Source organism: Lissotriton helveticus, chromosome 8, assembly GCF_964261635.1.
Source record: "Lissotriton helveticus chromosome 8, aLisHel1.1, whole genome shotgun sequence".
NCBI lineage: Eukaryota > Metazoa > Chordata > Amphibia > Caudata > Salamandridae > Lissotriton > Lissotriton helveticus.
Window position 1 is genome coordinate 1,289,263,502 of NC_136069.1, and position 22,857 is coordinate 1,289,286,358.

Genomic DNA, 22,857 nt, shown 5'->3' on the forward strand with positions numbered 1-22,857 from the left:
TCTGAAAGTTTCCACTGAATTTCCTGCCTCCTTGGACCTAGGGTGTCTGAGGGTCACAAAAGACTATCGTCAAACTCATTGTGAGTGTGCCAGGCAGGACCTTTGTGATGGGCAAGTGCGGTAGGTGACAGCTCCTCCCCTTCATTTAATCAGAGATGGTTCATCCTGTCAACACCTCTTCCTTTGTCTCACTGTCTGGGAGCAATACACAATGACTAACTGCCAGCTACACTGAGTCATGTGACCCAGGAAACAGGCACCAAAGGGTTAGGACAAGAAAATGGCAACTTTCTAAAAGTGGCACTTTTCAGAATTGCGACTTCAAATCCAACTTTACCATTAAAGAGGGTTTTAAATTATAGCTCTTTAGACAACCAGCTATTTCTACCTTATCCCAAATGGAAATTATCACTTATTAAATGTAATAAGGTAACCCAATGTTAACCTATGGTAGCGGTAGATCTTGCATAAGTGAAAAATAAATGTAAGAGCTTTTCACTACCAGGACCTGTAAAACTTAAAAGTACACATCTGACATTTTAAATACATTACTCTCTGTCCTATGGGCTGTTTAGGGCCTACCCTAAAGATGACTTTTATGTATTATAAAGGAGGGTATAGGCCTGGCAAAAGGTTTCTTGTGTCAGGTCAATATGGCAGTTTAAAACTGCACAGACAGGTAGCAATGGTGAGCCTGAGACATGTTTGAAGGGGTACTTAAGTGGGTGGTTAAAAGTTGCGCAGACCCACTATTAGCATTTAATTCACAGGCCCTGAGCACATGTAGTAAAACTTTACAAGGGACTTACAGGTAAATTAAAAGCATAAGACAATGCTACCATGTTTCAGTAGTGTAGCTAGACCTAATGCCACCCGGGGCGGACCCTGAGTTTCCCACCCGGTGCAGGTAAGAGCGGGGGTTGGGGGCGTAGTTGAGACCGATGACTTGTTCTCAGGGGTGGGGGGGTGTCCGACAATTAACTTGCTCACCCTCACCTCCGCAGCCCCCAAAAAGAGTCACACAGACCACTGTCTGCTCTTAAAAAAATGAAAAGAAAACTTTTCATTTTTCTTTTTTAAACACGAAAATGGGCTGCATTAAAAAAAATATTGATTTATTTCAAAGCAATCACAAACATGATGGTCTGCGGACTACACCAGTCCGCCATCCCTGTGACTTTACCAATTCCTACTGCGTCTTAATTTGCGACCTACCTCATTAATAATCATCATTTGCGACCCACTAGGGATATCTGAATGAAACTCTATGAATTTCATATATTAGGAATAGTGATGACCTATTACCTAATTGCGATTAAGTGGAAATCGCAATAATGTAATCGCTGTTCCTAACAGTGATGCATCCGGCCCTTTGTGTTGTGCTATGTTTCTATTACAGCTATATGTACATGAGGATCACTGGTTCTTTTTATCCTGTGAGGAGCTGCAGTCATTGCATGGGAAGGTGGAGAGGAGGTGATTGACAACTTGTGTGATCATGGCCATGACCCTCTATTCTCACTGCTATCCTGTGTGTTCATCAGCAGGTTTCTGCATCACCCTGACCGATGGAAAGTCTGATATTATAAAGAGGCCCACTGTGTGATCTTTTCCTGAACTATGAATCCTTACCTATACTCAATGTAAATACTGACAGTCCTTCTCATTGGTATGTTGTATGAGCCTTGCAAGTTCTGTGTACACACACTAATGCTATTTGAAGTTGCTAGGAGGACTTATGTTTACCCTGTGTAAAACTGACCAATATATTAATCTGGAAGAGTGTACAGGGGATTGACTGATAGTTAAGGAGGACCTTCGAGTCAGCCATGAGTTTCTTCAAAAGCGTCCTCATGAAGGCATGATTCAGTAGGGCAGAGGTGACTTGATCAAGGAAAAATACAGTAATTGTGTCTTCCATTCAAGGGATAAATTGCTACAACTGTTTCCATTTCCTTTCCTTGACTTGCCATTTAGTAATTCTCGAGGGTTGTTTTCATCTGTGGTAGGTTGAAGTTTTGATCTCAGTTCAGTGTGAATGGCTTTTTTAAAGAACATTTCCATGAGTACTGTTGGATGCGCCCACGGGCTGCATCCTGTTGGCAATGGTTGCCGCGCCCCTGGACAGACCTGCTGATAAGCGGTAATGTTGGCACACCTGTGGGATGCACTTGCATAATAACTTACTTGCAGCATCCATCCAGTTTGGCTGGGGCCTTGGAGAGGCTGTATGACTTGTCGTAGCATCAGGAAGGACTTGGCAATAGGAAATTATAGTGCCATGATGGGGTGGGTAGGAAATCAAGCATCAGGAAGGACGCAGCAATAGAAAATGATAGTGCCATGATAGTGTGGGATGTCAACTCAATTCATCATGTCTGCCATCCTATAGACTATAATGCAATGTTTCCTAGCCAATATGAAGGAAGCACTCCCTTTGGTCCTAGTTTAATTTCCAGGTCATTATATAAGCCTGCGATGATCACTTTGCTTTGATTTGCAGCGCTCAAGACTCTGGCCTGGCTGTTGTTCCTTATTTCTCTGCTGATTCCTCTTGTTAAGTTCCTGTGCTATTGCTATTGGCACGTTTCTGGAAGTTTTTTCTGTCACTGGCCTTTTTTCCGCCTTTAGTTTTCCTTAGAGACACAGCTTTGTGTTTTCTCCACTGGCTGACAAGGTGGCTTCTTTAGGAAATCATCCTGTCTTCAAGCCAAGAACCTTGAGAGCCAAATGACTTTTCTCGTGCCCAGCCCTTGAAAAGTAGAAAACAAACTCACACACATTTCTACATGTTTCACTGCATTATTAAAGTGGTTTTCAAATATGTTGTGTAGTGACAAAACGGTGTTCTTTTTCGTCCTGCAGAGTCAACTGCAATTTATCAGCCACTCAATAGAATTGATATACAGTAACACACTTCATTACTATCCAATTGTTTAACAAAACTGTGATTTATCATTGTTTTTCATTTCATCCCCATGTTCGCTTCAGTTAATCAATATGTTCTAATTGTAATTATAAGAGTGTAACACTGTCTGTTCAGCTAATGACCCTAATGGTTAGCTTAACTATAATACATTATGTTAAGGATAACATTTGCCTCGCATCGACAACTAATATGTGGCTGTTAAAACATGTACTAAATATAATTCTCGAACTAAAGATTTGGGAAGGACTTGCACAGCTGATAGGTAAATCCAAATTGTAATCTCTTGTGATGGTCTGTGGCGTGCTACCAGAGATAACGCTGTCTGTGCCTATCAGCGTAAATGACAAAGGACTAATACCAAGCTTCCCCAACTTGGAGGAAGACTCCCCGGTGCACAGCACTAAAGTGACACAAAGTCTAAATGTTCATATAAAGTTCATCATGAAGTAAAATCCACACAATTCTGCTGTTTCATATGATTTGCTCCAAACTCATTAGCTTCATGAGTGTTTCATAAACGTTTGAGAAATAAGTTCCATCTACATATTCCAGTAATATTGTATCCAATGTTAACAGTCCTAATACATTTCGGGCTGATTACAAGCCCTTCCTCAGGGGAATGCTATGCTCATGTACGAATAATAATCATGTCACCTGAATGCTTCTTGGGTTGTGTATGATTCTTCGTATAGTGCTCGACCTATATAATCTAATAATTCTATAATTCAGTTGTAAGTCAGGCATACTGTAGAGTAAGTCAGAGCAAAATGTTTGTGAATCGGGCTCATACACTTTCAGTCCTAGGTGATTCTGTTGCAAATCAATGTACGAAGATGATGACTGAATAACTGTGGCTTACTCTTTCAGTACTTCTGGCTTACTGATCAATTTCAGACGTAAGCTAGAGTAGACTTGGCTTACTCCTGGCTTTCACCTAGAAATTAGAAGTTGTACAACAGTAAAACATAGGAAAATCCTTGTAAATAGAGCTCATTGTTATAAGGTGTGTTATTTCAGTTACTTTTGAGAAGCAACTACAACTGAACCTCTTAGAAAAAAATAGGGAGCAGATACACAAATATTTTGCCCTGACTTACTGTTGTAATACTTTTCCATTACTCATGAATTTTAGGATTAAGGCTAGAATGCTCTCGGCGTACTTTTAGACTCTAGGAGGAATTCAGGAAGACTACAAAATATGCAACACTTACTGGAAAATCTTTGTGAATCTGACCTTATATTGTGAAATGAAACGCTAAGACTGAAAGTATGAACTGATGTCCTGCTGAAATGAGCAGGTGCCCCCCACACCTAGGGAGGGGTGCCTTTATTTGCGCCACGGAGCCGAGACTCCTCCGGGGGCTAGATGCCGGAAGGGGTTGGATCAATGCTGACTCTTCAACACTTAAAGGAAACTGAAACTAAAGTATGTTATTTAAGGCGGTATCCCGGGGTCTTGTCCTCTTTGTCTTCTTGAACCCCAAGGAAGCCACAGGAGCGTTCTAAACCACCCACCCACCCAGCAAAAGAGCAAGGTGGAGCGCTGACAGATAACAGCAAAGGGGCATGCACAGCGATGGAGGTTCAGCCACTAGATGGACCCCAGGAGGGGGTAGGATGGAAGTGTGCAGAGGGTAGGCGTGGAGGGGACAATATGCGCAGCTGAGTGGGACGGCCGACTCGGCCAAATTCAAGTTGAAGTGTACGGCCAAGCAGAAGTTCAAATGTAATGTATGGCATAATTTCCTTACTGACTTACATGTCGGCAGAGTCGGCCAAATTCAAGTTAAGTTGAAGTGTACGGCCAAGCTGAAGATCAAGTGTAATGTCTGGCCTAATTTTCTTTACTGCTTTTGACATGTGGATGTCGCTAGTGTAATGATGTGAATAATGATATATATAGAAGTGGAATACTTGCACTCTCGTGATGGTTTGTGGTGATTATTTGATTTATGTAAATAAAAAGTCTACGCCTTGGACAACATCACCTCCTTCTGAAAGTTCTTGGCCCCGCGGGGGCGGTAGGGTATCAGAGGTGGGGAAGGAGTGAGTTTTATGTTGTGCACATACTATAGAAAGAGGCTGCAATTTTGTGTTTGGGAAGGATTTTTGATTTTTACCTTTTTAAAACTTTGGGTATTTTTGTCACTGAGCTCTAGCATAACATTGTTTCTCTATTTCAGTTTACCAAACTGTTGGGTGTCTCCTCATCTGAAGATAATCACCAGGCTCAATATCTATATTGCACTCGTGATTACTCTATAAATGAGTCCAGCTTTTACAGTGATATGGTGAAAGCAAACACAAACTAGATTATGACTCATCTTCTGAGTAGCTCATTTGATAGATGCCTGATATCTGTCTCATTAAGACCTGAAACAAAATTTTCAAGGAAAATTGCTGTCATTGATTTCGCTGTTGCGTAAACGATTAATTTTTTGTGGATGCTTAATGAGCTGAAATCTGAGGCTAGCCATTAAACACTCAGCTTCACACTGATTTTCCTCTGATTAAATGTGCCTTACACTGTCATTGATTTCGCTGTTGCGTAAACGATTAATTTTTTGTGGATGCTTAATGAGCTGAAATCTGAGGCTAGCCATTAAACACTCAGCTTCACACGGATTTTCCTATGATTAAATGTGCCTTACACTTATGTTACTCTCGCCTTACTGCTGGAATTTAGGAGTCCGCCATGAGTACAGTACAGGAGTTTTCTAGGATGGGAATAGAAAACGAGCACCAAGCCAAAATCATCAGGGGTGCAAGGAAAGGATTGTCACAGACATAAACTAGCAACTGCTCTTTCACTCCATCTGTTACTGTAGCAAGCTTAAATATACCTGTGTGTATCATAGGGGAGTTACTCCATCACTTAACTGGAGTAAATCTCTGACAAATTTCGGGGTGAGACAAGTTTGGATCAGAGTTTAAAAGTCCACAAACATCGAAGTTTATCGTTTTTTCCAAACTCATAAGGCTGCCCATACCTTTCGAACCAACTAGTTTATGCAGCGTGAAAAAAATAAATTCTTTAGATGGGGCACCATTTATGGTTATTTAAGGGCAGGGCCTATTGTGGTTGTACTCGTTTAAACTGGTATGTTTTACCTGCCATTTTCTCCTAACTATAACATTTCTTTAAAAAAAAAAAATTTCAGTGAATATATTTATTTATGTATGTGTGTGTATTTATCTGTCTAAATTTGAGAATGTTCCCAAATAATTTTGAGCATTAATGTCCTCATTATTCATTTGTTGCAGGTTGTTTTCAACTTTGTAATGTTTTTCGATCCCATGACATGGAAATTGACCAGTGTTTGCTGGAGTCCCTTCCATTAGGCCAGCGTCAGAGGCTGGTAAGACGCATGCGATGTGACCAGCTAAAGGCATACTATGAACGGGAAAAGGCTCTTCAGAAACAGGATGGGTATAAGAAAAGTCTGAAGCATGGGAAAACACGCACAGTTCATTTCAACCTGCCCGACACAATACAGGATGCAGTCAAGTACCATGATGACAAAGAAGGTAGGCATATGTTTGTGTCTGGCAAGACTATACTGAAGAAGGCTGACATACCAAAACTTTGATCTGTATGTATGTGATATTTGTATAGTGTATATCTAGCCAAAGGCAGTCATATATCTGGTTCTTTCTTTGTATGAAATATAGAATTGTAGCTAAGAAGGCATTGTTGAAAATACAACCTTATGTCAACTGTTTCTTAATGTGGACTTTTAATATTTTGTATATTATAAAGTTAATAACTTACTGACACATCTATGGATATATTTTAAGAAAAATTGTTCTAGAACATTGTAGGAAAGTAGGTTATTATGTAGCAAGGCTGCTTAGTCTTCACTATGCAATAATCACACATTACCCAAATCGGTCCTTAGATTTACACTAATAAATCCCTATCTCAGTCCTTGTATTGTGGCACAGAGCAGGCAGGCTTTACCCAGAGGAACATGTGTTAAGTATTTCAGAGCACCAACTTGGTAGATAAGTAATTGACACGACTTGAAGGGAATTCAACACCAATTGATAAAAACAAAGCAGATTTTTATATAAATGTAGACACCAAAACAAATACAATTGAGTGAGCATAACCAGAGTGTGGTCACTAGAACATAGGGAAAGCCCAGGCCAGAAGTGGGTAGGAACATATTTATTAGTTAACAGGCAAAAGTATGTCCCAAAAACCGTCTCCAAAACACAAGGGGAAAATAGTCCAACCAAGGCTAGTTCTTTCACTCTGTTTTTGAGAAGCTTCCTCCTCCTGGGAATTCGTAACCTTCTGCTGAGTAATCTGCCCGTCCAGGTCCAGTCAGATAGGAGTGGAGGGTAGAGAGGAGGGGAATTAGAAGTTGTCCCTCAAAATAAACACACACAAAAATAACCGGTTGTGCTCTCTCAATAAGCCCCTGAATTGAACCATCACCTTGCCACCCGAAGTACTAGTGAAGTTTCCAGTTTTTTTTTAGGTGCTCCAAAAGGGGGAAGTGTCAGGTTACTGGTGCACTGCCCGCCACCTCCCAAAAGTAAGAAAATTGAATAATGACACTTGCCCTTGCCCTTGCCCTCCAGGGTCATGGCAGAGGAGATCTCTCCGCCCTCACCTCCTTCGGGATGGCAGGACCGGCAGGTGTTGCCCCCAGGCAGTTTCTCTTCTCTCGTGGCCTCCGGGAATGTGGTCTTTTCCTCCTCTCCTTCCTTGCTTTCTTCCACGGCAGACCTCTCTTCTCTGGTCTCAATGAGTGTTCAAACTTCTGCTTCCTCAGATTCCGGGAACTCCTTCTCTGCCGCTTCGTCTTCTTTTCCGTCCTCCTCCCTTGGCATCACTCCACTTCCTTTTCTGTTTTCCGGTGCATCTCCTGACGTCGCCACGCTCTCTGGGCCATCACCTTTACTCCACCACAACTTATTCCCGGAGCCATGATGAGAGTCTTCCCCGCAGGGCCAGCAGGACTACACAGAGTAATGGATTTTCAAAGGTAAAATAAATCAATGCATACCACTCCAGCAAAACATTAACATTGTGGTCAATGGCAACATCGACTAGTGACAAATGGTCATTTGCAGGTCGAGTTCCATGGAAACCACTGGTGGTAAGGTGAGGTGTTTCCCAAGACCAAGCGCGGACAGTCAGTTGAATTTTACTTTGCTACTAGGGCTCGGGTGCAGAGCAGCCCTGCATGTCTCTGGTGCTGAAACCGAGAGCCACGGGTGCTGGTTTTACAGCTAAGATGGTGCTTGTGAACAAGGAGATGCAAACAGTCAACAACAGGGCAACAGGAACATCAAGTTGAGGATGCTGCAGGGTTCCCTTGAGGCACGGTTTGAAATAAAGGTAATAGTAGCCCGGCTGGCGACTAGGTAACAGTAAGTTCAGACTTTGGCTGCTTTGACTTCCTGGAGCCTTGGGGGAAATGGTAGCCAGCTGAAACATGCTGGAGGTCCGGCCTTCATTTCTCACAATCACTAGGCCATTTACTTTTGGGCGATTCCCTTTTGCGGGCCCAATGGACAGTGAATCTTTGTACCCAGGAGTGTGTTTTGTGCCTGCTGCAGCGGACTTGTACCTCTAGTCCAAGGGAGTTCTAGAGTTGCCTTTGGCTTGTAGAGGGGTTCCTCTTTCCTTTGAACCCATCTCTGGTCCATGAGTTGAAATAATGCAGTTGCAGGGTGGTTGCCACAGTTGCAGTCTTTGGCTCTTTCGTTTTTGTAGGTCCTTAAGTCACATACTCGGGTCTCTTCTTTGTCCTTTGGTTGCAAGGCAATCAGATATGAGGTTCCGTTGCCAGGGGAGCCCCTTAAATCCTTGATTTAGGGGCATTCGGGGCATAGGAGCTAGTAGTCAATGGGCTACTAGCCCCAGCGGCTAATCCGCCCTTGAGGTGACCACTTCCTGGGGACTGTATCACCTTTTCTACCCAGAAGCCTCTATTCTGCCAAGATGGCAGACCCCTTCTTCGGATGTATAGACCAGTTAGCCTACCCTAGGAGTGTGACTAGCTTTCTAGGGGTGTACTCCTTCTGACTAATTTTCCTGCCTGCCTGGGTTCAAAATGTGCCTGTGGGGAGGGGGTTGCTTTTCTTCCCCTGGGAGGAAGTATACTTGCATATCAGATGTGGTGGGAGGCTCAACGCTTTGATATGCCACTTAACTAACCATCCTATCAGGGGGAAGGTGTCACCTTCCAACCAGGGATGCCTTTGTTTCTGATTCCTGGGAGCGTTCAGACCTCCTGGCAGGGGATCAGATTCCTATGTTGGTGGCAGCAGCTGCAGGCTGTCTGCAAAGGCACAGGAAAGGCTGGGGATACTGAGAGGGCATCCTCTAAAGTAGCGACCTGGATATATGTCTCATTAAAAAAAAGTTGAGTTTGATGAGACAAATTGATTGATAATAACCATTTCACTTTTGTGTAGGATCATAAAAGAGCTGACAACCTTGGACTGCCCAGGTACCAGTCCTTGTTATCCTATGGCCCCCTGAACACTTACGGTAACCCCTTATGGGAAGAGGCTACTATAGGGACATATAAGCTTGCATTGCTATGTCCACAGATTGAATCTAATGTACCCTGCCTCCTGGGCTCAGTAGGCCTACCTCAGGGGTGACTGGCATATATTAAAAATAGTGCTGTGGCTCTGCCACTCATGATGAGAGAAAAGTTTAGTTTGAACAGTTTGCACTGCTCGTACAGTTTGCAAAATATACAAAAATGAGCGGGGGAATCAATATAACCCTCTAGAGCCCAGGCTGCACCACAAACATACAGGCAAAAAGGGAGTTCTCTCAGAATGAATATGAAAGGAATTTGGAAGAAATTCAACATTTTTTTTATTTGAAACCTCTGGCAGAAAAACTCACCTAATGTGATTCTATCATTTTACTGCATATAGTGTTCAATTATTAAATTTTTAGAGGCATTGCTGCACCAAACTCAAGAAGGACCCTGACTGCAAAATTGATTACTTATTGAAACCATTTACTTATTTCAAAAGGCCTTGCCAAATTTACAAAACGAGTGGTGAGTAACAACAAATTTAATGACAATGAGACATATCAGCTAACTGTGCAAGTTTATGACAAAGTTGAAAAAAGGAAAATAATGCTTTGACTATATGTGAACAAAGTAACCACAATGATGGATAATGTGCTGTTAGTAAGGCAACAACAATAGAAAACCATCTCCATGTAAAAAGGACAACTTGTGATACACCAACTAATACATAACTAATATTAATTGCATCCAACAGTGTTTTTTTCAGTCTATAACCCTGTAGGATATATATATATAACTCTCCCCCTACTCAAGTGCATAACAATTATGGCGAAACCTGCACTAAATCAGGAAACCTATTCAAGGGATAAATGACACTCTCACCTCGGACTGCATTAACCATCATTCTTGGTGGTATAAGATGCTTCAGCCACACCCACTTAGGGCGGTTCCTTCCAACGAAATAAAGTTGGAAATCACAAGGTGAGAGCACTGCCTGTTTTTTTGCTTTAGCCCCATGAAGAAGAGGTGTTGGCCTCGAAACGCGTTGGGCGCATGAAGTAATGTAAGGAGAAATGGGGATTCCAGGGCATGTGCGAGGCAAATGAAGCTGGAAGGCACGGAACGTTGAGTGTAACTGCTGGAAGCGCAGGTGCGCTCTTTGATTGATATATATATATATATATATATGTGACCAAGGCCTTTGGAAGGCCGAAACGTTATGCTGTCCGTTGCAGAGATTAAATAATTACTCACGGAATCTTTGGGTCTTTTGTTTCTTGGCGGTGCCGCGGCGGAATCGAGTCTGCTGCATCCGGCGCTTGAAACTGTTGTGGATATATATATATATATATATATATATTACCTACTGGCAGTCGCCAGTAGGTAGTATTAGTTAGGACCTTGTTACCATGTGAAATGGCAACATTCTATCCCCAATAACTTTGGCGCCGATTAACGAATCTTCGCATAATTTCCAAAACGAATTACTTGTTGACATCAGCTCCTATGTTGAAAGTTTGGGGGTGATTCGTCAAGGGGGGGCTGAGAAAAAATGGGGGTCCCAAAACGTGTTTTTTCAATGTTAATTTCCATAGGAAACTTTAGACAAGGTTACAGGTCGAACAGGTGACCGGAATTACCCCAAATTTGGCAGGGAGAGGGTCTTGGTCTAGAAAGCACACTTTTGTTTATTTGGTGTAAATCCATTCTGTATTTTTTGAGAAATATCGAAATTTACAGATATTGATATTTGGGAAGTCTGCCATCTTATTGGCCGAGGAGTTATCAGCACGAGCTTGCTGCTGATTGCTGATTGGCTGCGAGCCGTGCAGGAAGTGTTGGCCGCTATTTTGTGATTAGGTTGAAGTGAGTAAGGGGAAAAAAGGGGGAAATAGGAGGAAAAGAGCACTGTTACCTCTTTGGGGTGTTTAGGGTGTGCTATAGAGGGGGTGCGAAGCAAAGTATTTACCCCTACCAGTGTGTAAGTGGTGGGCTACGGAAATTAAGTGAGGTATTGCGTAGAGTCTGATGCGGGTAAGGTAAGCTGGTAAGGGACTCGGGGATTAAAGCGTGAGACAAATTGTTTGTCTCATGCTGTGAAGTCATGTGCCGTGGCCGCTGCACTACAGTTGTGGAAGTGGTGTCCGCATGTGTTTATAACTACTAGGACAAACTACTGACCCGTACTGGTATGAAAGTCCTGGGGTACCGAATATATGTGAGGTATTGTCTAGAGTCTCATGCTGCTAAGCTGAGCTGCTGCCGGAGTACGGGTTTAAAGCGTGAGCCCAAACTGTGTGTCATATGCTGTGAAGTCATGTGCTCTGGCCGCTGTGCCACATCTGTGCAAGTAGTGTCAGCATGTAGTTATAGCTACATGGATGAACTTTTGTTTAGAACATTGTTGCTTGTGTATGGTGCTTAGGTGGTGTTGTATAGGGGGTGTGAAGGTAAATCAATACGGTATTTGTAAAGCGCAAATTACTCACCCTTATGGGTGAGTAGAGCTGGGGATCAAAGCGAGAGGTATGTGCTGCAAAATGAGATGGTCTGGCCGCTGCGCCTCAGCTGTATGGAGAATACATTTTGGCGAAGGGAGCGGGAGTTGGCGTTATATGACCCTAAAATAGCGGGCCTAAGTTGTAAGTTATAGGGTGGCTCTAAAAAGAGCCCTTGTGTTCATTAGTTGGAGCTACTTATAAGTGCGGATGCACAGCTTCAAGTTATTCAGGGAAATTCGGTTTCCTTGATCTGTGAAGTGTACTCCATCACTTCTGTATATATCTGCCATATCAAAATATACATTGTTGTTGTAGATGGAGCCCATTTTGTGGTCTCTGTGGTATGCAGATACAGGTTTGTCGACTTTTTTCCGAGATTTTTCAGTCTGAGGGCAAAATTGTTTGGACCATTTCCACTTCTGTCTTTGGCATATATCGGAATATACAAAGACAGTTTGAAGCTAAAGTAACATCAATTGTCCAAAGGTGTCCTTCATAAGCATTTCCAAACCTACCCCAGTCAATGTGCCTAGGTCGTTTCCACCACAGTGCACAATCATGAAGTCAGGGTGTTGGAGAAGCAAACAGGTTTTACCAAAGGCAACAATAGGTGCCACTTCAATCCTCTCTGTCCAAACCATTTAATATCCACATTTTGTAAACCTAGGTCTAAGTAAATACGTCTCTGTTCTGCATACCTCTTGTACCAGAAAACATAGCTATGTCCTACGATCCCCACTAGCATTTTGAAGGTATGGCTGGAAGGTATGGAAAGATGTCTGTAGCCCATGCAGTTCCTTCGTAGAATAAGAGATATGTTTAAAGATGGGAAACTAGTTTCTTTTCACAAACAAAACGGTACCTGATTGGGAGATGAAAAACATTGTTTTTTAAAAGTGGAGTGCACATTCGTTTTGTGGAAAAGTATCTTTGTGATTGGTTAAGAAAAAGCAGTTTGCACGTAGAGTACTTATTATAGGATAACATTTGCTCAACTCAACCACACCTGCTACTTCCATTTGGAAGGCATTGTTCGAACTTAAAACAATCATGAACTTTTAACCTGCACTTGCCATTAAATGTTTGAGAAAATGTTGCAAAAAAATATCGTTAGGTTTAAAAAAAATATGAACTTTTAACCTCCACGTGTTATAGAATGTTCTAGAAAGTGTGTTGATAGAATACGTTGCATTTCTGACTTCGATGTGTACTTGAATATTTAAAAAACTATTTATATGGAAAAGTAGAAAGACAGTAATAGAGAGAATAGAGAGAAGTTTTGAAAGCTAAAAGAATCGAGGAATTATTGTAATTTGTTCTTGATTACCTACTAGTAGGTAATCACTGTTAATGGTCTGAAAGTGCGGTGTTGCTCAGAGTGGCATGGTGGTGATATGATATGGTGCTACACTCGGGTATGAAACCGAGAGTTTAAACCGTGAGGTCATTGCAGTAAAGTGATGTGGTCTGCTGTTTGTAGCATACGTGTGCAAGTAGTATTAGTAGGCATTTATACCATACAGGGAGTGAGAAGCAAACTACTGACCACTACTGTGTGTTGATAGTATACGGGAAGCGAAGTAGTTATGCCTACGGTGTGAAGACTTGGGGATGAAACCGTGCTGATTGGTGTAAAGTGATGGGCTCTGGGCACTGTAGGATACTAGCCACTGTAGTATAAGTGTGTAAGTAGTGTAGTATGCGTTTATAGTAAATAGGGAGTGGGAAGCGAACTACTCACCCCACTGGTGTGAAGAGTCAGGGATTAAACTGTGAGCTTAAATTGTGAGCTCATTGCTGTAAAGTGATGTGCTCTGGGCGCTGTAGCATAACTGTGAAAGTAGGGTTAGTTTGCGTTTATACAATATAGGGGGTGAAACGTGAAAGACTTACCCCTACCGGTCTCAAGACTCGTGGATTAAACCATGAGCTCATTGCTGTAAAGTCATGTGCTCTGTGTAGTATTCCATTGTAAGTCATAGTAGAATGTTAGTATGTAATTCTACTAGAATCTAAGTATGTAATGTTAGAATGTAGGGCTGTCATGAGGGAAACTTTGTGGAGTTTGTACACGGTGCTCGAATAGACAGTTGCTTTGCTGTCTGCTCCTGTTGGTGGTTGTTTCAGGTGTCTTGTTTTCTTGTAATAAATCTACTTATTGGATCTACTGCTGTCTGCCTCTACACTACATAAACTTGGCGACGAGCGGGAGAAGGCAAAAAGAAGGCACCACTCACCAATATTTCAAATTGCTTGCGTTGTGCTGAAGACCCGTTTTCTTTGTGTAGCTGTTTCCACTCATGCCAGGGTCGTCGGCTCATTGAACTATGTCATCCGACTTCTGGTAGGATTTTGCGCTTCCTCTGCTTCTTCTCTACATTCTGGTCGCTGTACTAAACGTGTATAAGTAGTGTTAGTATGCGTTTATACTAACAAATGCATCATGGATCTAGGGAGGGCAAACTCTCAGGCGCAGCTCATGCAATGTCCCGGGGTGTGCATTTGCGGGACATTTGTGTTTGCTATTAGAGGTGGTGCATGGCTTCCAATTTGTGATAGCAAATACTTGTTCGACTACTTGAAGCAAGAGGAGGAAAACCTCGTATCGCTGTAATAGAGGGGATGCGGATGGTAAAAATTGAGAGAAAAGAACAAAAAAAAAGCGGGGTCTCACCCGTTCTTTTAAATGAGGCTCCTGGTGGGTAATGGTCCGTAGCCAATCCAATTATTATATTCCGGGGTCCCTGTTGGACTTGGGATCTTATTGTCACATGTAAATTAGGCGCGGAATGGCACAGAGACGTTTTGCAGCCTAGGGGAGCGCCACCTTCTCGGGTATTGTTTACTAATTTTTTATTTATTTATTTTATTTTAGGAGTTTTGTATAATGCTGGCCAGACCCGAGGGTATCAGAGCGCTTCACAAAAGATTTTAGAGCAGAAGACACATATAGAGAGACAAAGAAAAAAAAGGCAAAGGTATACGTAAAAGTTCGACGGACTCCTTGAGTTTTGCGTCCTTGAGGTAGGGAGGTCCTGAAATCGCCTTGATGAGTGCACAATGTCCTGGGTTCAACCTCTTTCCTTGAGCTTTGCGTCCTTGAGGTAGGGAGGTCCTGAGATAGCGTTGATGAGTGCACAATGTCCTGGGATCAACCTCTTTCCATTGGGAGGGAATGAGGAGGGGGTAGGGGTAGGGGAGAGGGGATGAGGTAGATCGAGGGAGAACATTGTCAAGGGGTTTTAAAGTGCAGTAAGAGGTAGGATTGTGGTGGAACCTTGTCAGGTGCCAGCGGACTTCCGGTTTGTGCGTTTCATTGGCAATTCTTGTTTCGGGAAGGCACGGTTGAAGTAGAGGTCTTTTAGGAGACTTTTGAATTTTATAAAGAAATGGATAGTCCTGATATTGACTGGGATGGAGTTCCAGATTTTGGATGCGTTTCCAGTGAAGGATTGTGCAGCGGATTTTTGTTTGTGTGTTTTCATCGGGATGAGTAGGAGGGTGTCGGAACTCCTGAGGTTTCTTGTCTGGCCAGCTTTCTTGAGTTTGGAGGCCAGGTATTCCGGTTTTCCTGTGTGCGGGGCTTTGTGCGTGAGGCCGGCAGTTCTGAAGCTGGCACGCATTTCAACTGGGAGCCATTTTAGTTCTCTGAGGGCCGGAGATAAGTGGTCGTATTTCTTAACCCCGGAGACCATTCTGGCAGCTGCATTGAGGGTATTTGGGTCACAGACAGGTTGTTGTTGTGAACGATTGCTACGCCTCCAACGCTTTGGTCTTTTCGGTCCTTGTTGAAGATTGAGAAGCCTGGGGGTACGAGGGTGTCCAAAATAGGAGGCGAGCAGTCATTGTCTCTGTGATGAAGGCTATGTCTATGTAATGGGTGAGAATGGATTCAGCAAGCTCTGTGGCGTATTTGGTGGCTGATCTGCAGTTTATGAGCATGTAGTTAGTAGATGGTGGCTCTATTATTATTATCTTTGAGGATGCAGTTGGGATGTTGATGAAGGAGGCTGGGGGTCTACGGAGTTTCAGAGTGGAGTGGTTGCTTCTAAATCCAGTGATTACCTGAATCGTGGATTGGGGATTGGAAGCAGCGGGGGTGTCGTATGAGGAGGCCAGATCAGCCGCTTCATCTGAGGACAGAGCCTCCATAGTTCTTTTGGGCCTCAGTCAATGACTCGAGAGGGAGGAAGAGGTCCCGCTGGGTCACGTGGCCTTGACATGCCTTTGGTGTGCAAGGTTCGAGAGAGTGGAGGTACTGTTGTGGTTTTTGGATGGATTGCGGAGCGCAGCGAGGTTGCTTAGTATGACGTTGAAACCCTGTGTTATAATAGCTAATTGGCTTTCAAGCAGGGAGAGCTGAGGCCCAGTCTCATCTTGGGTTAGGGTGGATGGATTCTGGGCGGGGTCTACCTGGAGGGGCGAATGCCTGACTATGTTGTGTTGCCTTCTGGTCTTTCTTGCGTTATCCGTGGGGGCTTTGGGGAGGGGCGTGGGGTGCAGGTGGTTGACTCGTGATGTGGCATCTGCTTTCTATTCCAGGCAGGTGTAGGAGGGTTATTGGAGGTCTTCGTTTGTGTAGTGATGGTGGACGGAGTTGCTGGAGGTGGGTAGTGAGTGGGGGGCAGTTCACGGGGGGAGAGCCTTTTGGGGCCAGGGGGACATGTTCTTGGTGCTAGAGGTGCTATTGGTGGCACGAGTATTAGGAGTAAGGGGGTTTATGATGGCGGGTGCCAGAGTGTAGTGGGAGTTCCTCTGGGGAGTTTGGATGTCGGGGTAGGGGGGGTGGGTTGGGTGGGCGAGATGAGTATGAGCGGAGGCAGTCCTAAGTGAGGGGAAGAGGGTATAGGGGGACTTGTTTTTGGTGCTAGAGGTGGCACGAGTAGTAGGAGGAAGGGGTTTAATGATGGCGGGTGTCGGATTTTAGTGCGAGTTCCTCTGGGGAGTTTGGATGTCGGGGTAGGGGAGTAGGTTGGGTGGGCAAGATGAGTATGAGCGGAGGCAGTCCTAAGTGAGGGGAAGAGGGAATCAAATGTCTCAAGGTTGTCGTTAGTGGCTTGGATCAAGACTGTGCCATTGAAATAGATGGTCACCAAGGTGTTCCCCCTTCTTGTCGAGCGATTAGGAATAGGGAAAGAGAGTTTGCAGCTATGGGGTGTATTGGTAGTTTTGGTAATGTGGAGTTGTGATCTGAGTGTGGAGATCCACTTTACGGGGTTTTCCGTGTGAAAGATGAGGTCCATTTTTACTTGGCCTTTATAGGAGCAATGATATATTTCTGCAAATAGTGATTCGGGGAATTGCCTGATCAGTTTATGTTTGAGTTTTTTTTTCGATTCAGGTGGGAGGTTGGGGGGAGATTAATCGAGAAGGAGTTTGGGCCATGCTGTTTGACGTAGCTCGACGTGAGGGGGTTGGCGTAGGTAGGTTTGATAGAGGACATTTTGACTAGGCCGGCGGAGGGGTTGGTTCCTATAGGGATTGGAATGTTACACTAGCATAGGGGTCATGTGGGTTGGGAGGTTGGTTCGAGGTCAACTAAAGTCCGGGGATCGCCACACTCTGGTTCTTCATTTAAATATGCAGGGTGGGACTCAGCAGTCCCTGAAGCCTCGGTGGTCCTAGGCAGTGCCTTATTTGTTCTGTAATCACACAGGCAGTACTTATGGTGTTATAAAGTGATACGCTCTTAGAACTCTTGCAGTTGTACAATTACCCAGGCTTCATTTGTCTAATAGTCAGTTAGAATATGTTTGGTGGGTGCACTCTAATACTAAATAATGTTGTCCCTAAAATCTCCTATAAACAGATGATTTTCACAATAAATAATAGACAAGTGTTGTCAGAAAAAGAAGACCTATACACTGAGTTATTTATCTGAAAAAAAGTAACCTTTATTAAAACAGAAATAAATAGAAATGTGATTTTAATAGAACAGTATAATAAAAAAACGTGGGTTGGACTCCAGTGGAAGCAGCGTAGGAAACCTGCAAAAAAAACCTTAAACATAAGTATGTGTGCTATGTGGAAGAGGTAAAGAAAGGTATACCGAATGAAAGGACGATAGTGAGAATGGAAGGGAGTGCGAGTGGGTGGAAAGGAGAAGGGGAGGGAGAGTCAAAAGAAGAGAGGGAGGAAGAGATAGAGCATCGGCCTATTGCACCCAGCCGTTAGTGTTTACCCTCAGTCACCCATTTGTCTAGGACGCTGGGGTCCGCAAGAAACAGTGTGGTTCAGCAAGTCCTTAAAATTAAATACATGAGGCCAGAGATTATGGGCCATATTATCAAGGAAGGGTGATAACATTATTGCCGCTTTAGCAGCAGTAAACTGCCACTAAAACGGTGATAAGGGGTTGATAATATGCCCTTGTGAATTCCCTTAGAAGCCCAGGTTCTGGTGTGAACTTGGGCTTCTATGGGAATTCACAAGGACATATTATCAACCCCTTATCGTCGCTTTAGCGGCGGTTTCCTGCTGCTAAAGTGATGATAATTTTATCGCCGTTCTTTGAGTATATAGTCCTACATTATTAGCTATGGTAAAATCGCTTGCCTGCACCTGTGTACCCAGGCTGCTGTACCCCAACCCCTTCCCCCGCACTGTGCTCAATTGTAGGTCTTGCACACCAAGGCTTCACTGCTCACCTGCCACCCCTGGTGTGTTCCACGACATGTTGGTGCAAGCTCCAAGTCCGGGTTACGTTATGACGGTAGACCAGGTCATAAGTAGGCCACGGTGTCTTGATACCATGATGGAAGGTGTCAGAATGCCAGGGCATCATTGCGGGGTCAGCTCCCACTCCGCCATTCTTGTGGCAATCAATGAAATGTCTGAAAAGGGAGAAATAATTTAATGGTGGAAACGTCTGGAGGTAAGTGAATGTTTATTTCAAGCTTGATAGAAAGTAGGAGTTGAGTGCATCCTTCCTTTTTGAAGTACGATCTACCAACTGTTAGTGGTAATCGTGGTTCAAAGAGGAGTTGGAGTGCATGGGAATACACAAGGTTAAATAATAATATGTTATACCAATGTTCACTTACAAAGGAACAGAGTGCATGGTAGAAGCATAATGTGCGCGAGTGATGCAGTGGCGGGAGCCTGTGTGCATGTACACTTAGTAAGGAGCTCACAACAGTGTCCTAAATGCCAACGCCACGTGTCTGTAGGGCAGCACTGCCCACTGGCTCAGGCCTACAGTACAGTCCAGCAGGTCTTTAAAATGAGACAGAGATGAGACTGAATGAGGTCAGAGATCACATCATTACACACAGCAATATCGTTTGTTCACACCTGTGCAACCAAGCTGAAGCACCCCACCCTTCCCGCAGCTCTGCGCTCAATTGGCGGCCCTGTGCACCCAGGCCAATCTGCTTACCTGCTGTCATTGTTGTGTGAGCAAACACTACAGACAGCAGTGCTCACAATTCAGATGGAGTATTGATTGCAGAAGAGTGTACACCTCATGGATCCCTTTCATAGATGACGAGCAGTAGAGCTCACAATTTAGAGCCCGTGTTGATTGCCAGGATGGTGTACACCTCATGGATCCATTTCTTTTTTTGATTGCGCATTGTGATATGCGAGGTGCATGCGGCATATCATTTGAAGTAGTATGGAAGAAGAGGGACGTGTGGCGTTGTGGTTATCCTATTTATATGTACGCAAAGTGGACTGGGCTTGCGTACGCCAGGCCAGCGTAGGGGTGTTAATAATTATTCTGGGGACTTGGCGTTGTTCAGTTCCTGTCTGGCCAGGAAGTGTACTTATGTGTGTTTCTTTTGTAGTTTTGACCTCGCAGAGTGTGCAATGTAGATTAGTGTAGCATGTGTCAGGAGGGCGGAAACTATCATTAATGAGATGGCATGTGATCTAGGATGTGCAGTCTGCCCGTGGCTGATGATACTCCTTAGAGCCACCAATACCTGGGCCGAAAGGCAGCACAATAATGTGCACAAACACACACCAGGAGCATCGTGTAACACATATTTGTTTCTTGATGGAACGTTTGAGATGCATGGCAATCACACGTGTAAGGCTAATGTACAGAGCATGAATATTGATCAAGATGATCGTTGCATGTTGTGTGTAGTACAAGATATGTGTATACAGGAAAACACTTTTCAAAAAAGCTTTCTAAGCAGAAGAGGTGTCTCTCATCAAACGCTGCAGAGAGAATGAGTAAAATCTGTGTGGTCGTCCAACTGTTACAATGGGAAATGTTATGAGCCAATTAAATGCTTTTTGTTAAGGTCAAATGGCAATTGCGCACCGAGCTTGCAAGGAGGCCGCACCCAACATGATTTTGACAAAATATATTTATCATAATATAAGTTTATTACAGTTAGAAATACATAAATGTTTAACACCTTGGCTGCTAGAGATATTTTCCTCCTGTGCTGCATTCCATGATTTCCCATTGTTCATGACAAGGTCAGCTCGTCATTAGCACAGCTCCAGTGTGCCTCACGACGAGCTGAGCTCGTCATGAGCATGGAAGGAGTTAAAATAATTTAGATTTTTGTGTGCTCTCATATACTGTTTAAAGTGATTTAGATATACTTTTGAGACCAAAGTAGCACCTGGGGTGACTTCATGCATATATGATGTTACGCAGGATACGAAATACGCATCATTTCCGAGTTTAGCAATATGGCGTATAGGATTTGTGTGGTGATGGAGCTTGGTACGCTACCGGAATGGGAGTGCAGTTCTCTCTCCCCCAAGAAAAAATATACATATTTTTTTGGGAAGATATAAAACATTACATAATTTTTAAAGTAAAAATAAAAGTATATTAGAGTTCCAAAATATTTAAAAATATAATCGAAAAAATATAGGTTTTAGAAACATTAAAATATGAAATTAACATTTAAAAAACCTTTGAAATTCACTGAAAAAAACATAGGTTTTACAGATGTTATAATTTGGAATTAGCATTTAAAAAACCTTTGAAATTCACAAAAAAAACATAGGTTTCAGTGACGTTATAGTTAGTTGAACATTTGACTCATATAAAACCAGAAAAATTCGCCTGTTATAGTTAGTTGAGCTAACTATAACTCACGTGCCCGCAATACACTGATGATAATGTCACATATTACATCACTCATGACATGGTCAGTGACATCACTGATGACATCACTGATAACATCTCAAATGACATCACTGATGACATCACTCATGACATCAACCACGTGACAATCTGATGCACATACTGCTGCTCTAATATAAACGTTGATACACCCATTCTAAAATGCTGACTACTATTTTTGATACAATACACAGAAGAATGCCATATACTACATAGCACTTACTATTTCCTAGGTCTACACGCACATCCAGTCACTTATACATGTAGTTACTCATCAGTACAGGACTATATTATGCACTCATACATCTATACATGTAGTCACACTCTGCCACTCATCCATAGAGTTACTCACACACCTAGTCAGTAATGCAAAGAATCAATCACATACCCATTCAATCATGTATACAGTTATACACACCAACTTCGTTATTTTTAGACATACCACATCACTTATTTATACAGATACTAACACATATTTACTGTCTTATAGAATCACTGATAGAAGCAGACACTTATTTATACACCCACTCTTGAAATAACTTAGTCTCACGTATACTCATTTATATACTCCAACACTCACATATAGTGGCTTAAAACATATGTAGTTAGTCACAGAGATCCCACTGAGACATTTATTCACTCACCAACACACCCATAGACACACTAACTCCCCCATACAACCCTACCCAGATGCACGTTTTAATCCATACAACCACTGAATCACCCACTCAGACATCTATGCACAGACTCATACACCCACCCACCCACACAGACACTCAGGGACCGATACAGATACTCAGACAATAAATTAATGACATACATAGACATTAATGTAGCTAATCAGCAACCCATGCTGTTGCTTACACACCAATGAAGAGACTAATACAGACTTTCACACAGTTTAGTCACTAACACACTCATTCAGTAAGACATGTTCAATCACTCACTTATACAGCCAGTCACGCACCTACGAAATAATACCTTTAGGCACTTGTAAATGTATTCATTCTTCAATACACCTTGGTAAATAAATATATATTTTGTGTGAATTTCAAAGGTTTTTTAAATGCTAATTCCTATCTATAAAGTCTGTAAAACCTATGGTTTTTTCAGTGAATATATATATATATATATATATATATATATATATATATATATATATATATATATATATATATATATATATATTACCTACTGGCGGTCGCCAGTAGGTAGTTATAGTTAGGACCTAGTTTCCATAGGAAATCCTCAACATTCTATTTGGATTAACTTTGGCCCTGGTGGATGAATCTTTGCGAATTTCTCAAAGAAGATGGCTCGGTCCGCTGCGCTCCTTCCCTGAAAGTTTGGGGGGGATTGGTGAAGTGGGGGCTGAGATAAAAGGGGGGTCCCAAAACATGTTTTCTCCATGTTATTTTCCATAGGACGTTTAGACACGGCTACAGGTCGAACGGCTGAATGGATTTATAAGAAATTTGGCAAAACTGTAGAATCCGGCTCGCAGATTACGCTTTTTTTGGAATGGTGTAAATCCGTTCAGTAGTTGCTGAGAAAATTAAAGTTAAATTCAATTATATATCTATACGCGCGGACGGGTGCGCGCACTCAAGTGGCTGCGCGCGAGCGGATTTTTTTTTTGCTGCGTGACATCTGTTAACGTTCGATTCGAAGGAAATCAGGAAGTGTTGACCGCCATTTTGTCACTGCGAGTAAATATATTGTTCATTTCAAAGCGTTGGAATATGGAAAGGGGAGAAGGTAGAGATTGTTTTGCTGCGTAGGTTTTCTCAGGGTGTGCAGTAAGGCCCTTAAAGGCAA

At 42.8% G+C, this 22,857-nt stretch overlaps 1 protein-coding gene across 1 annotated transcript in view; it reads left to right on the plus strand.

Moving 5' to 3' along the window:
- Positions 1 to 22,857, plus strand: part of MYO16 (myosin XVI) — a 2,830,569-nt gene that overhangs the window by 318,093 nt on the left and 2,489,619 nt on the right. Inside the window, exon 2 of the mRNA XM_078658257.1 lies at positions 6,194 to 6,457. Coding sequence (XP_078514383.1) covers positions 6,194 to 6,457 — 264 coding nt within the window. The remainder of the gene's footprint in view (positions 1 to 6,193; positions 6,458 to 22,857) is intronic.